General features: G+C 40.9%; 1 protein-coding gene across 1 annotated transcript in view; it reads right to left on the bottom strand.

The window, feature by feature from the left end:
- Positions 1 to 16746, bottom strand: part of LOC133517428 (uncharacterized) — a 74861-nt gene that overhangs the window by 7097 nt on the left and 51018 nt on the right. The window contains exons 30-31 of the mRNA XM_061850744.1: positions 13533 to 13630; positions 2768 to 4001 (exon numbers count right to left, since the gene is read on the bottom strand). Of these exons, the coding sequence (XP_061706728.1) occupies positions 2768 to 4001; positions 13533 to 13630 (1332 nt within the window). The remainder of the gene's footprint in view (positions 1 to 2767; positions 4002 to 13532; positions 13631 to 16746) is intronic.

The raw sequence follows: 16746 nt of genomic DNA on the forward strand, positions 1-16746 counted from the left end.
ACCAATAACTTTCTAATGTTTCTAAACGTGTTTGTAAGTAGCCAAGTGTATATCTTGATTTAGACGTCTTTTTAGTATTACTTTGTAACTTAGAAATACGTTCCGATAACGTTTTTTGTGATTCACAAAGTTGAGCCATTGTTTACGTGTATAACAAGAATTCACAACAAAATAAGTTCAAAGTCCACTTTCCCGTATATACTCGAGTTCAATTGACGTAAAGTTATATCTGGCGAAATAGTCTATAAATATGCAGTTTAAAATAATCAAAGATTCTAATCACAAAAGTTCACGTCACGAAATTGCATTAGTTTGAAACACTTTCTTATTATTATTATAAATTAATATTGTTCAAGTATCAGCAGTCCAAAATTAGTTTAGCACTGTTTAAATGTCCAAATTAGTGAAATAGTTCATAAAGGTTTCTAACCTCACTGGTGCACGAAATCAAAGTTAATATTTACAGTCTAATCTTACCAACTCGCAGTAATTAACACTTAGCCTTTTACACTATTGTTTTTAGCACTTATTACACTTTCACAATCCAGTTCTAGAAGGACCAAACATGTTAAAACTACACTTTAAAACCCAAAAATTTATTAAAAGAAACAGCGAGAGAACAATTTTGCTTAATCACTAACGTCAAATCTGATTTTTTCTCATCCACCCTCATTTGAGTTTTATTAATAAAAACGGGTAAGTCAGTAAATGTTGCTAGTTGAATGAATGGAACCAGATTTGAATATTTTTTCATTAAACACCCCTTTTCAAATTAAAGAACAATTACTGAAATCGGTTTAATTACATGATAGAGAATTATCCTCGAAAAACCAAAATACGTCCATTACATCGCGCAAATTCGTAAGACAATTTGCCGATAGATGGCGTTTTTTTTTTATTATACCACGACGGTGGCAAACAAGCATACGGCCCGCCTGATGGTAAGCAGTCACCGCAGCCTATGGACGCCTGCAACTCCAGAGGTGTTACATGCGCGTTGCCGACCCTTTAAAAAGTACTCCTTTTTTGAAGAACCCCATACTGTAGACCCTCGGGAAAACCTCGGAAGGGAGCTCATTCCACAGCCGGAGCGTCCGCGGGAGGAAATTCCTCTTGAACCGCACAGTACGCAACCATTTAGGTTCTAAGGCGTTGTACACAATTATACTTAGTATAGGTACTTCAGTTCAAGTCTTTCGCCTTTATAGTTACACTAATTCAAAGTTTGTACGGAACCCTCGGTGCGCGAGTAAAACGAACTCGCACTTGACCGGTTTTTTTTTTTCAAACGAACGATTTATATTCTACATCATACAAAACTTCATCGACGTAGCCAAGAAGGAACATTGCGAAATTAATATGAGTGGGCTCTTTGTTGCCTACTATTTATTTAACTCCTAATATCAAGATGGCAGACCCTGCAACGCGCACGGTCCCTATATGATTTGCGTTTTACGAATTTTCAATCTGACAGTCACGTGACACCTGACGCGAGTTTAACATTTTTTTCCACATCACAAAAAGTGCACAGCGTCGCTAAAGAAGTTTTGACTTAAAAAAAAAGTGTTTGTACCACGAGCTGATCCTGTTATACAGACTGTTTTCAAGAATTCGAATGATTAGGAGTCAATTTTTTTAACATGTAGCTTTATTCACAATAATATTTGTAGAAAATTTGAAATTGATCATTTTTATAGTTAAGAAGAAATAAAATAGTTCTGGAGTTTATCGGGTATTTTCCACCACCAGGGGTAACAGAGAGATGAAACTTTGTGCAGGGTATTACCCCTTTAAAAGGCATCGTTTGGTTATAGTTTAGAACCAAAAACGCAGGCAAATTGTCAAAGACTATCCTGCTAAACCCTTTCTTCTACTTTTTCCTAATCAGAACAAGATACTGAATAACCCTTAAACGGATTGTTGTCACAGCCTGTGTTTAACTTGACGCGAGACATGCAAAGTTAACCCTTTTCCAGGCCGCACTAACATACACGGTTTTCCCAACATTTCAAATATATTCCATCTAATTCAGTTTTGAAGATTCATTTGAAGATATGTCACATTTCCCGGCGAAAGTCCAATCTAATTTGTACTTAAAATCGGATTATTAAAATTCTATTGACGCGTATGTGGTGGATAAATCGTACGGTCACGTCTGAAAATCTAGATGCTTTAACACCACCCAACTTAGTCCAAAGCTCCCGACCATGGTCCACAAATAAACTAATGTTTTCGTTCAGGTGTGTCTTTTGCTATATTTTTGTAGTTCTAAGGCAAAGTATGTTTATAAATGAAAAAAAAAAAAACTCAGTAAACCAAAAGGAACATTGGTATTAAATTTCCTTTTGAACTTGTGGACCAGTTTGGGTTTTAGACTATAGTTGGGTGGTTTTACGGTACGGACGACAAAGTATATGGACAAGAACGTGACTTCACCTTCACCTTGCCTGGAAAAGGGTTAATAAAACATAGTGAAGTGAAAATGCATCTCATCGTTTCACGTACGTCAGTTTATTGTTGAACGATTACATAGTTTAAACATGTGTACAGTGGGGAAGCGATAAAAAGGAGTAGATACATATGGCAGAACTGCACACGATATTCGTGACGCAAGACAGTCTTCGCAAAGTTATAAAATGGGTATAAAGAATGATAATCGAGTGTACGTAGTGTAGGTAACTTTGATAAAGATTTTAGCTTAACTCTCACTTCTATTAGCACAATTGATCAAGGGAAGGCACCTACAGTAGAGCACCTGTTGCATTACCTCAGCGGGCGCGGCCTCCTCCGTGTCCACGACGTCGGGCAGCGCCTCGGCCGCGTCGCGCGCCTCGCACGTCTGGTCCGCCTCGGCCAGGTCGCCGTTGTGCATCTCCGAGCAGTCGAGCAGGTCCACCTTGTCCTGGCTGGCCTCGCCCGGCTCGCCGTCCACGTGCCACCCGCCGTAGGGGCACGCGTGCAGTGCGGGCTCGCTCGAGCCGAACAGGTTCAGCGAGCCCGCCACGTCCTGCAGCAGCGGCGGCTCGGCCGGCGGGCCCGCCTCGCCCCCGTCGCCGTCCCCGCCGCCGCCGCCGCCGCCGCCGCCCGACATCACCAGCGGCAGGCTCTCGATAATGTCGTTCGATACGTTGCAGACGGTCATACCCTCGTATTTAGAGAGGAACTCGAGCAGTCTCTTCTTAGATATCTGGGGTCGTCCACAGTCTTCGCCCCCGTTTAAAATATGCGTCGCCAGAGCGTCCAACAGCTCGGGGGTGCATATTTCTTCACTTTTTAGTAATAGAAAGCGAACAATATTGTTGTCGAACTGGGAGGCGGTCGAGCACCCGGCCCGCTCGGAAGGAGGGCGGTCGGCGGAGTCGCCCTCGGCGGCCGCCCCGGCCTCCTCGCGGGGCCGCTCGCCCGGCCGGCCCTCCGACGCGGACCCGTACCGGGACAGGACGCCCCGGATGGACTGGAGGACCCTCTGCCGCAGCGGGTCCGAGCTGATCAGCTGCAGCTCCTTGAACAGCTGAATGAGGAAGTCGGGGTGGGACTCGTTGACGCCGATGAGGGTCGTCACCTCGGAGTAGACGTTCTCCCGGAGGAGATCGAAAAGTTTGGAAGTCGCCTTGTCGGCGGCGTCGCGGCGGGCGGAGGCCAGGTTGGGGTTCTCGCGGAGGTGGAGGTTGCTGGTGGCGGCGCGCGAGTTCTTGGCGGGCAGCTTGGAGCAGGCCTTGCGCTTGTCGGCCGCGTGCAGGTTGTTGGCGTGGGGCTGGGGCTGGGGCGCGGGCGGCAGGTTGTTGGCGTGCGGTTGGGGCGCGGGCGGCAGGTTGTTGGCGTGCGGCTGGGGCGCGGGCGGCAGGTTGAGCACGTCGGGCGCGGCGCGGCGCGGCGGCGGCGGCGCGCGGCGCAGCGCGTTGTGGCTGCGCGACGCCAGCGGCGCGGCGGCCGCCGGCGCGCCCGGCTGCCCGTCCGCGTTGGTCTTGCTGTTCGCCGACAGCAGGTTCTGCCGCGAGTAGCTGGAAACATTGCGACCTAAAGTTACATCCGACGTGGAGATTAAGGTGGCAAACAAAGCTCTCTTTTTTAGAAAATTTTGACGTAAATGGTTACAGTTAATACTAAATATTGTTTTCTAAGCCAAAGCTACTCTTAATACGTCAATGATTTAATAAATAATTTAATACATTTTATTTTATTTTTTAATAGGGTTGTTTCCAATTTTTTGAAACGCTTGTAATACGTTCTACATTAACCAAACGTTGCCCTAAAATTTAACTTTTACCCTAAAAACGGCTTTAAATATGTTAAATTAACAAAATATATTTTGACACATGTTTTCGCGCCCAAAACGGTCTTTGAAAATTGTATGACGTCACAGTTTACGGTTTGACACATAACTATGTACATACCAAAGAGTAAAGTAAGTATTATGTACATACACACGTAACACCAAGGCCCCCCCCTTGTCTATTCTCAGTACAAAATTTGATACTCAAGCCGTAGCCATTTAAGCTGTGTATGCGTGCGTGTGAATTTTTAACCAACTAATAAAATATGTTTTCTGGAAGAATTGAGTTATTATATATAGTAAAGTATTCATTATCCATTAGCATTTCTATGATGTTAATTTTTAGTGCAGATATCGAAGCTTCAATTAATTGCCCACCACCAAAATGTCTACGGCTTAAGTATTAAATTTTGTCTGAGAACAGACAACGGAGGCCTAATTGGCCTATTTGCTTAAAAAATGCTCAATAAATAAATAAAGATAAAAAAGGGGGCCTACCACAAAAACCGAAAATCGCATATTGTGGGGATCTTTCTTCTTTACTCTTAGTAAGACGTAATTAGAATGACAGAGAAAAATGCCCGCATTGACGAACTTAGATTTTCGCGGTTATAGCCCAGTTTCACACCGTGAGTTGTGACGTCATTAGAATATTCAATGTCGTTTCGACTTGGGTCACGTGACGTGTGTTAAAAGATATTTTAAATTCAATATTTACAAAAATAAGCTCATTAGAGGTCCACTAAAGGTAGTTGAACATGTTACATGATACAATTCTGCCGTAAGATTTGTAGATCGAAACAACAATATTCATAGTTCTATTTTGTGTTTAAAATCAAATAAGGTCCTTACATGGATCCGGTACCTTTTTCGTTTAGAAATAGCAAAATAATACATTTAACAGTCACCTTTGTGCAATTTATGTATCTAATAACGCCCATAAGTGACCAAAATATGAGAAACTATTGATTATTTCGCAGGTCGGTCGGTGACCAATTTTTCATTGCAAATACTGTATCCCAGTCGAATTCATCGAAATTTATTTCAATTATTTGTGCTACAGGAGAGTATAATTAGAGTACATTACTCGTAATCTTCTTCTAGTGCCATCTCCTACCGGGAGTAGGTATACTAAAATGAAGGCTATACGGACTTTAGACACAGCCGCGCGGAATAAACAGCATATAAAGACATTAATAAAAAACGCTGAATTAAAACTTAAGTGGAAAATCGCGCGACTTTCCACACAAACGTAGTCCCAATTTTCCTCTCTGGGTATTAACAATATAGATAGACAATATTTTTACACAATTTGATATATATTTGGTTAACAGATTTATACCCCAAAAAATAAAAAATAAAGTTAGGAATTTGTTATTCAGTCTTTTAACTTTTATACCAATCAAAAAATCGAAAATAAGGGGGATAGCTATAATGAATGTACAGGGTTATTTTTGTGCAGTTACCCGTATTTGAATATGCCATTATACTTAGATAAGCAGTACAACAGATTTTTGAAAACAAGTGGTACTATAAAAAAAACCTATTTTATATATCAAAAATAAAAAAAATATGGTCACCACTTCACTATTTGTTTGTTTCGATTCGTGCAACACTATAGAAAGCACAATGCACTAGGAAAGGAATGCTAGAATTGTATAGCCAATCAGGGCATCGCAAACGCCTGCCGCGCGGGCGGGCGACTCTCTGTTGTGTTTTAAAGGCCTTCTACACGATCGGGATCAACCGCCAACCATCGTGTCCTTGGTCGGATTAACCATTTTTTGTATTCGTTCTACACGTTCGGTGGTTGACTCAACTTGTCAGTTCTTCTCCGGTATTTGAACGAACAGTAGCGATGGTGTCTTACCTTTCAAAGCAACAGAAGGTCGGTTTGGCTATAACTTTTTATGTTTGAGTGAAGAAGAAAAATCATATCATCAATCATAAGCTCCCAAGCTTGAGTTTTTTGGTTCTTATCTTTGTACAAATCGGATCCAATGTCCCTAAGATATGAGAAATCAAAATATAAAGATATAAATTCGGTCAGAGTCTCGTTCGCGGCTTTCTTTATGTGAATCCATTGCACAAAGTGCGCTCGCGACGACTGACAAGCACACACTGAAGCGCCCCCGTCGGCCGACAGCGTTTCAGACGGTTGGGACCAACAACGGACGCAGCCTGTCGCGAGGGATGCGCTCGCGACCAAGGCCGTTGACACCAACCAAATGTCGGTCGGGTCAACCGCATTCTACACGGTTCATTTTGATATCAACCCGACCAGGAACATGATCGTTGGCGGTTGATCCCGATCGTGTAGAAGGCCTTTTAATTAAGTCCACTTGCTTATCAAGCACATCTGTGACCAACGCTAAGAAAAACCAGTACGAGCGCACTCCTTAATCATGCAATGGGTAGTACCTCAAGGTTTAAGTTATAGTGGCTAAGCAAAGTACCTGCGCACCATCGTAATCATAATAACACGCAGCCTGGAGTGTCATCCATATGGCTCACCGAGCAGTTAAGCTAACAGGATTGGACGACGCGTTTAGTGCCCTCTCTAGTTACGAATGTTATACGGGTCTCGAGGTCCTATTGTGCTGGATCGCTCGATTGCAAGAAAAACTACCCTCTTTTTTATTTCTTCGTGGTAAGTGAGATAGACAGATAATGGTGTCTCGTGCTACTTGATAACGCTATGGGGCTAAGTCATTAACATATATCTAAGGACGGGCCTTACGGGCACTAAGATTGGTGCTTGTTCAGTGGTGTCACTCACGAATTCGAGCCAATCGTGCAGTCTAACGGAACTAGTTGCGACCAATCGTGCGCGTGGTGCGAACTCACCAACCTGCATCAACTAATCGCGTTGTTGTACCTACTGGCCCCATTCTTATTGTCCGTAAGGCCCGTCCTTAGATATATATGTCAATGGGCTAAGTTCCCAAAAATCTTTGTAATAAAAATATTTTTTTTTTTCAGTTTATAGCCATTTTTTGAAATCGGAATATTCAACGCCTGCTTGGTCATTCTAAAGTACTGTAACGAGTGATACGGTCTATCTGTGGTGGGGAATATAAACGCAGACGTAGATTTCTGATATAATTTTTTTTTCTCTTTTTTGCAAGATTACAATTTCAACCACTCTAGATGGGTGCCACCTTCGGAATCGCCGTCTACAGATCTTTATTCATTTAGCAGGGCGATGATTCTGAATTCAAATCTATAACTGAAGCCAGTTATCTACAAAAAGACTGTGAAGGTTCCAAACCTTCACAGTACGCACTCGGAGGCGGGGCAATAGGGGCATGCCACACTGCGGTCCGCCTCCGACCGCGTACTTCAGATGACTAAGCAGGCGTTGAATATTATGATTTAAAAAAATGGCTATGAATTGAAAAATATGGAAAAAAATATTATTTTTCATTCACTAAGATTTTTAGGGGACTTTTCGCAACTTATATTACCGTATGGCTTACTGGTCAAAAAGAACCCTGTATATCATATTGTGTTAAAATATTTTCTATAATGACAAAATCCAGAGAGGAAAATGGGGACAACGTTTGTATGAGAAACTGTCCTAATGCGCAGAGCAAGAGTAGCCAGGTTGGATGGGCTGCTCATCCCGCAGCGCCGGAGCCGCTACTAACTCCAAACGCTAAAGTCAAAAGGTACTCAAAGCATGGAGCCCCGAGCAAGCGATGACCTGTTTAGCCAACTCAACACCCACCCTCCCGTCGTCCCTCCCAAACTTCTTTTTCTTAATGTTTTGTTTTTATTTCTAGGGTCCGACTGCAAACTAGCGCTGTAGTACATTTACTACAACATTATGCTGAGTCGAGCCCCTTTTATATGTCATGTCAACGCTGTTTATATGACAACACATCTTAGTATGTAAATTGTTTTAGTAGTTCCAATGTCTGTCTTTACACCTCGAATCCCACTTTCTACCTCCACTTCCGATCCCTACTCCCTACCCTACCTCTCCGCTCCCTACCCAAAAAAAAACTAATTATTGAACCGCCTTTGGTACTTACAAGCAGACCCGACTTTAAAATAAAACAATTCTAATTTCAAGGTCCCTTTGTCTCACACTCGCAGCAAAATCAAATTTTGCTTACTGAATTTAAGAATCAAAGCACCTTTGTTCGAACTGCTGGGATGAAAAGCTGTTAACAAAGATCTCAAAAACATATTTCGGGTGCAATTAAAACGAGCTATGTTTTAAGGCAACATGTGGCGGTAAGTGTTTCGTTCTAACCTCCTAACTCCCGATATCCTTTTAAAAGAACAAATTCAAGTCGAATTTTGAGATATAATGGAATAAAATAAGGTTTCACATTCAAAACTGCAAAAATGACTCTAGGACTAAGGCTATCAAGAACTAGACGCCAGGCTGACTTTCCACTAAGGCGGAGATAACAAGAGACTTGCGGAGCGGAGAGGCAAACAAATGCTATTGGCTGATTGCGGCGCGTCTCCTCTCATCTCCGCTTCAGTAGAACACCAGCTTTATAGGGAGCGTGCATAAACTGTAGGGGGCAGCACAGGAGACGTCAGATTTTTGGCGCGCGATGTCAATGTGAAGTTTACGCTTCCAATGTAGCCCACAAGATGGCAGAACCTACTATGCACAAGAAAACGTAGGACAGCGGTAGATGGCAGCACTTGTTTGGCGTGAAATATTATGTACTCGTTTATGTTACCGATTCAGGCCACAAGATGGTAGATCCTACAACGCGCACGGTCCCTATAGTTGTCGGCCACGTCTTGTAATAAATAGTTAGTCCAGCTCTCTTTAGACTCGCTTTGAGATTAATACCGTTTGTACAGTAGCGGATGAAACAAGGCGTCAAAAGTATGTATCATTCCGTAACAGCTTAACATAAAGTGATGGTTCCTATATGTAGAACAATTAAAGATATACTTTTGGACGCGAATTTTAGAGATCTATCTATATTTGGAAAAGTTCCGTAGCCGGGATGACCGATACTTTTGGCGCGTGGTTTTATCCGCTACTATTGATGCTGTACATCACTATTTAGTAAATACAAAAAACAGGCAACACACGAATTAAAATCTTAGTATTTGGATACTAAAATAAGGTTTAGATTAGGCATTAGTACAAAGTGGTCATAATAATATGTGTCGTTTTCAGGCAACTGGTATCGCATTGTCAAGAGGTACGGGTGATTTTTATGGCAGTAACGCCTTATTGACAACATAATAAAGACTGTATCGTTTATTATAAATACAACTTTACTAAGCCGTTTTTTGGTATTACATTTTTATTTAAAAATCACACATTTGTTTTTGTATTTGTATTGGAAATAATAGGAAAGATTCTAAATTACAATTATAGTACCCAATTGAATTTTTTTCGTAGGATTTTACGTTTTTATAGGAATTTCCGGAACTTAGTAAAAACAGCCAATATCATTTAAGTTAAGGTTACAGTTAATTTTGAAACAATATCAAGTAATGCAGAATAATTATACAAAAAGATACAATATTATTGATCTAAAGTTATAGTTTTCCCTTAATTTACATTTTCTTATGTACTGCTATTATATTGCACACAACTGTAAGTGTTAATTGGTATTTATTGTTTTTCAAAGTAATCACCGTGATACGTAATACACTTTTTAAAGTCCTAAGTCGGGGTCTCCAAAATGGCTATTTTGAATGCCTCAACCGCTTCTTCAGGCGTTCAGTACCGTTGACACCGAAGTCGTTGCTTGATTTTTGGAAAAGTGAAGAAGTCATTGTGGCTTAAGTCTGCTGGACTGTACGGGGGGTGTTCCAGATTTTCAAGGATTTGCTCTTTTAAAAACTCAATTGTCTGCCTAGCGGTGTGCGAGCTCGCATTATCGTGGTGCAGTACTATACGAGGTCTGGGGTTTTTGTTTCGGAACTCGCTGATAACTTCTGGTAAACAAACATTGGTATACCAATCAGCATTGACCGTTTTACGATCCTATAGCATGGTGGCCACGTTGCCAACGTGGCTACTTTTCGCTACAAACGTGATGACCATTTTTTTTTCGAAGTGCTCCGTGAGCGTATTACTTTGGTCGGTTTTGGCTCATCTTGGAACACCCAAACAGTCGACTGCTGTTTAGAATGCGGATCGTAGGCATATATCCAAGACTCGTCACCACTGATAATGTCGTTAACGTGTTTAGAGTTTCCTCGGTTCAATTTTCGTAGAGTTTTGCGACACCATCTAACGCGAGCCGTTTTTTGGTCTTCACTGAGTAAATGTGGTATCCAGCGTGAGATAAATTTTTTTACGCCTAAGTGGTCATGCAAAATATTTTGAACACTGGTCCCTAAAATGCCCAATGAAGCTTCTATCTCACGGTATGTATATAACGATCAGTTGCCGTACAGCATCAATGTTCTCCTGAGTCACGGCTGTTTTTGGTCGACCTTCACGATGCCTATCACTAAAACTAGAGCAACCACGTTGAAATTCTAAATACCAACGTTCCACAGTGCGGAGGCATGGTGCTTCATTATTAAAAACAGAAGTCAACTCTACAAAGCACTGAAGACGCGGTAAACCTCTTTTGTAGTTGTAAAAAATTATCGCACGTAAATTTTCCTTCGAAATATCCATTTTCACAACTGACTTGTCAACTTTGAACCGACGCTGTACTCAAACAATTCGGCCGATCTCGAGTCATTCTTTTGTTTTCGAGTTCTGAATTCAAATATTTTACGACGATACTAGTTTTTAGGGTTCCGTAGCTAACTAGGAACCCTTATAGTTTCGCCATGTCCGTCTGTCTGTCTGTCTGTCTGTCTGTCTGTCTGTCTGTCTGTCTGTCTGTCCGAGGCTTTGCTCCGTGGTCGTTAGTGCTAGAAAGCTGAAATTTGGCATGGATATATAAATCAATAACGCCGACAAAGTCGTACAATAAAATCTAAAAATTTTTTTTTTTTTAGGGTACCTCCCCTACATGTAAAGTAGGGGTGAAATTTTTTTTTTCGTTTCAACCCTAGAATGTGGGGTATCGTTGGAAAGGTCTTTTAAAATTAATAGGGGTTTTCAAGAATTTTTTTTTGATAAAGTGTATATATTCGGAGATAATCGCTACGAAAGAAAAAAAAATGTGTCCCCCCCCCTCTAACTTTTGAACCATAGGTCCAAAAAATATGAAAAAAATCGTGGAAGTAGAGCTTAAGAAAGACATTAAATGAAAACTATAGCGGACATGATCAGTTTAGCTGTTTTTGAGTTATCGCAAAAAGTTTTCCCTTCATAGTAAAAAGACTTACTTTAATTAGGTACTGATTATGCAAATTTGCCTATTTGTTTAACTCGGGTGAAAGGTACCGTTTTATCCCTTGGTTAACAATTTACTATACTTTAAGCTCCAGTTGAGCTTATTGTGACGGAAGAGTAACTACGGAACCCTATACTGAGCGTGGCCCGACATGCTCTTGGCCGGTTATTTTTTATAAAATCGCGGGAGGTTTGCAAACGACAGAACTTAAAAGGCAGCACTCATATCAGATATGGCGTAAAATTACCCAAAGATCATACCCTAAGAACATAGTAATGAAAAATAATAAACAAGTCAACAGTTAGATCAGGTTTTATCTGTATTTATAATAAACGATACAGTCTTTAAGTTAGCTTGTATACCTATATGAAAATATATAGGTATACAGAGGTTTAGACGAAAATAACTGCAAACAAGCTGCTATAGCTACAGTTACTTTATTAAGTAAATTAAAAACAAACTTAAAAACTCAGTTATTTTATAATGGAACACAATTCTCACCAATATCGATGGAAATATATCTACAATAATATTATTTAACTACAACTAGGATATAAATATATGTTGTTTATGTATCAAATCTAGTATCTGAAAAGAGAAAAATAATTATCATAAACTTACATAGATATGTAAATGTAAAGTAAAAATAAACATATATTAGAAATGAAACACTTTAAGAGTCCTAAGAACTTAGTCGCTGCCATACAATCGAAGATACGCTCCCATTTTTAAACCATGGTGAAATCACATGAAACTTGGCATGAACATTAAGGTAACATATATTATATCTATGGCACAATCGGATTAAGACCAACCTCGAAATTTCTAGAACAGTCATGAAATTTGGTATGTATATGAATTAAAGTCCCCTTTTTCATGCCCACACCATTTGACATTTGGGGACCTCGAGGAATCGCAGCCATCTTGGAAAATGTGTACCATCCGGGAGAAATTCGCGTTTTACTCTAAATCTACATTCTTTATGAAAATATAGTGTAAGGCAACATTAAAGCTTATTAAATTCTACACAAAAAAAGTCCTGGATATGATATCTCTGCGGAAAATACATCTTGTTATAGAAAATACTTGCTGAATCTAAGTTTAACGCATATACACTTCCAGGGGACATTCTCTTAATAGGAAACTCGGAGGATCATGAATTCCACTTTTGACTATACATGTGTACGTGATCTACCCCAATATTAACATTTTACTAGACTGCGACTTAACCAGAAAGTAAGGTTATGGGTTTAAGTACTGATGATTCAGTACAGCCTGTAGCTTAGGATACTGGACGGATTTTTTTAAATGACGTATCGGTAGATTCCTCTTACCCTTCACAACTTGTTTATACTTGTTTTATTACAGAAAAATTAAACCAACCACCTTGAGAGGACTCAACGAATATTAAATCGTATGTTTTCTTCTAGAGCCTAAACTATTTAGCGGATTTAAATAAAATAGACATCAGTAGATCCATAATTAGTACACGAGTGCTACGCAATACAAATAGTTACTAAAATTAACGGAGGAAAACTTTTTAGGGCTAAATAATGTTATTGCAAAAAAAAAAGCTTTAATGTTGCCTTACACAATATTTTCATAAAGAATGTAGATTTAGAGTACAACGCGAATTTCTCCTGGATGGTACACATTTTCCAAGATGGCTGCGAGTCCTCGAGGTCCCCAAATGTCAAATGGTGTGGGCATGAAAAAGGGGACTTTAATTTATATACATACCAAATTTAATGAACGTTTTAAGAGATTTCGAGGTTGGTATTAATCCGATTGTGCTACTAATGTCTGGTATTAGTTTTCATTTTCAGTGCTAAAAATTAGACTACAAAAAGAAAACAGAACTGAAAGAAGTTTTGCGAGTGTAAATTGCATTCCCTCTTGTTTTATTTGTTTTAAAAAGAGGGTAACTTGCCTGGCGGCGGCTTGTTCCTCTTAAACGCTGTTCGTACCTTCTAAAGTTATCCCAGTAGTTGTTGGCGCGGTTACCGGGAGCCACTTGGTTGTTCAGCGTGTGGGACGCGGTCTCAGCGCGCCAGCGTTCTTCAAGCTGTGTAATACATATTAAATTGACTTAGCAAGTCACTTTGCGACAAGTTTTCTTAGAATTTTTTTTATGTTACAAGCATAGATCTAAAGGCAACTAAGGCTTATAACATCGGTCAAATCTTATAATAAAAAAATGCGTGATGTAAAGCTGTATTTCTTGGAGGAATGTGAAACTAAATTTTGCAAATTTAAAGTTTTAAATTTCCCTGCGAAATTTACGAAAAACTGCAAACATTTCAAAACTATGGATTTTTGGCCAAAACTTGCTGTGTAATGTTGAAAGTACATTAAATTTGGAACAATTTAAGCCATTTCCAGCGTCAAATAGTTCTTGAGAAATGAGGCTTTAAAAAAATGGTTTCCTTTTCAAGTAAAGTTTTCGTTTTGCCTATATTTTAAGACAAATATCGGCACTCCCGCTCATGGTATGAGATATATTGCATTGAATAAAGTTGTAGCAAATTTAATTACCTTTCATTTAAGTGCAAGAAATGGTCAGTAAGTCCGATAGTTCTCTTGTTATCGTAAAAAAAATGCTATAATGGTAAAGGCAACTAATGTAAGTAAGTAAATATTCTTTATTGTGCACCATACAGTTAAAAATACACAGAAAATGAAATGCAGTTTAAAGTAGCTTTTAAGCTAGGTAACAACAGACGGTCTTATCGTTAAGAAGATATTTTCCAGACAATCATTACCTTTCGCTGCCTTAAAGGTAAGTTAAGGTAACGAAAGGTAATGTGCTTTCAAAAGATTTTCGAAAATGGGAAGGGATTTAGCACATCTAATGTCTAATGACTCTAATGCCAAAGCATTTCCACAACCGAACAGCACGAAAAGTCAAAGAGTTGTTATAAAATTTAGATGAAGAAGATGGTGGAGCAAGATGTTTCTCCGCACACCGGACAGAAGAAAGATAGTTGAAACGCTATTTAAAATATAGACGGGTAGTGGGGTTGAAAAGAATATTATAAAGAAGTACTCGTACAAGGATATGAGAGTTACGGCAATGGCGAATAGGGTCTAATAGGGAGCCACTTGAGCTTTGTACGAAATTCAGAGACGTGGTCATATTTGCGTTAGCCAAATATGAACCTTATACAGACGTTTTGAAGGCGCTCAAGTTCATTTTGGTGGTCCTCGGTAAGATCAAGATAGCAAATATCGGCATAGTTCAATACAGGGAGAAGAAGAGATTGAGCAAGCGCAATTCTTTCTGGCAAGCAAGCGGCAAGAAGTTACGAAACCTGCGAAGTGACCCCAGAGAAGCAAACGTCTTCCTACCGATCTCACTTATCTGTGGTAACCAAGACACGGCGATCTTATATGAATCCAAGATTTTTTACCTTGCTCGATAACGGAACCGGGAAACCATCAAACATAATGAAAGGAAAGAAAATTAAGTTAGGAAAGTCAATCCGAGAAGTGAGTTGAGAGCTGCCTAAAATGATAGCTTACGATTTACACGGATTCCCGATTTTTACTAATGTATTACTTAAGGCAAAGTCAAAATCCCTACAAAAGCAGTACCATCGTCGAGAGCGCAATCTACGATTAAGTAGCTTTTATCGACCTTCCCTGTTAGCAGCAGAGCGCTGTTAAAAATCAACCATCTATAAAATGCACTCCCCTTTTAGCACGTCATTACTATATTTACGCCGACATTGCCCCCAAACGAATTGCGTTAAATGCTCCCTTTTCTATTTCTTGTGCCGAATCTTGTGGAAGGATAGCAGAACTTTCAACTCGCAATGCCTCACTATAACAACTGCAGGAAAATCCTATCACTGCACAAAGGTTTACTTACCCGAAAAAGTGTGCCCGAAAGACAAGCTAACCTACAGATTGTATCTCGATTTTATTACAAGACTAATGACGTGCTAATACTAAGGAGTGCATTTAAACAATGATTGATCTCTAACAGCGCTCTGCTGTTATCGGGGAAAACCGGTAAAAGCCAATAGCGTAGATTGCGCTCTCTACGATGGTACTGCTTTTGTAGGGATTTAGACAATGCCTTAAACAATACATTAGTTGCCTTCTCCATTATATTTTTTTACGATAACAAGAGAACTATAGGACTTGCTGACCCTTTCTTGCACTTTTCACATTCGATGATACTCAATCAAAAATATTTAATTCAAGTACAAAAAATATATAAGTAGTAATATTTGCATACACATCCGGGGATCGAACCCGGATCGTAGTTGTTACCATCTGTTTTATAGTTATAGCAGATAACCTTTATAACTCATAGCATGAGCGGTTGTGCCAATATTTGTCTTAAAATATAGGCAAAACGAAAAATTTCATAACAAAGAAAAATAACCCTTTTTTTTTTTAGCCGCAGCCCGGCACTGTTCATGTGTAGCCGGCCGGAAGATGACTGTAGGCATATACTTACAAGAGAGAGGTGGTCCCTGAGCGCTTGCAGCTCACGCTGCTGCTGCAGCAGTTGCTGCCAGCACTACGCTTCCCACAGCCCGCAGCCGCAGCCCGGCACTGTTCATGTGTACCCGGCCGGAAGATGACTGTAAGCATATACTTACAAGAGACAGGTGGTCCCTGAGCGCGTGCAGCTCGCGCTGCTGCTGCAGCAGCTGCTGCCAGCACCACGCGCCCCACAACCCGCAGCCGCAGCCCGGCACTGTTCATGTGTAGCCGGCCGGAAGATGACTGTAAGCATATACTTACAAGAGACAGGTGGTCCCTGAGCGCGTGCAGCTCGCGCTGCTGCTGCAGCAGCTGCTGCCAGCACCACGCGCCCCACAACCCGCAGCCGCAGCCCGGCACTGTTCATGTGTAGCCGGCCGGAAGATGACTGTAAGCATATACTTACAAGAGACAGGTGGTCCCTGAGCGCGTGCAGCTCGCGCTGCTGCTGCAGCAGCTGCTGCCAGCACCACGCGCCCCACAACCCGCAGCCGCAGCCCGGCACTGTTCATGTGTAGCCGGCCGGAAGATGACTGTAAGCATATACTTACAAGAGACAGGTGGTCCCTGAGCGCGTGCAGCTCGCGCTGCTGCTGCAGCAGCTGCTGCCAGCACCACGCGCCCCACAACCCGCAGCCGCAGCCCGGCACTGTTCATGTGTAGCCGGCCGGAAGATGACTGTAA

The sequence above is a fragment of the Cydia pomonella genome, chromosome 4, assembly GCF_033807575.1.
Source record: "Cydia pomonella isolate Wapato2018A chromosome 4, ilCydPomo1, whole genome shotgun sequence".
NCBI lineage: Eukaryota > Metazoa > Arthropoda > Insecta > Lepidoptera > Tortricidae > Cydia > Cydia pomonella.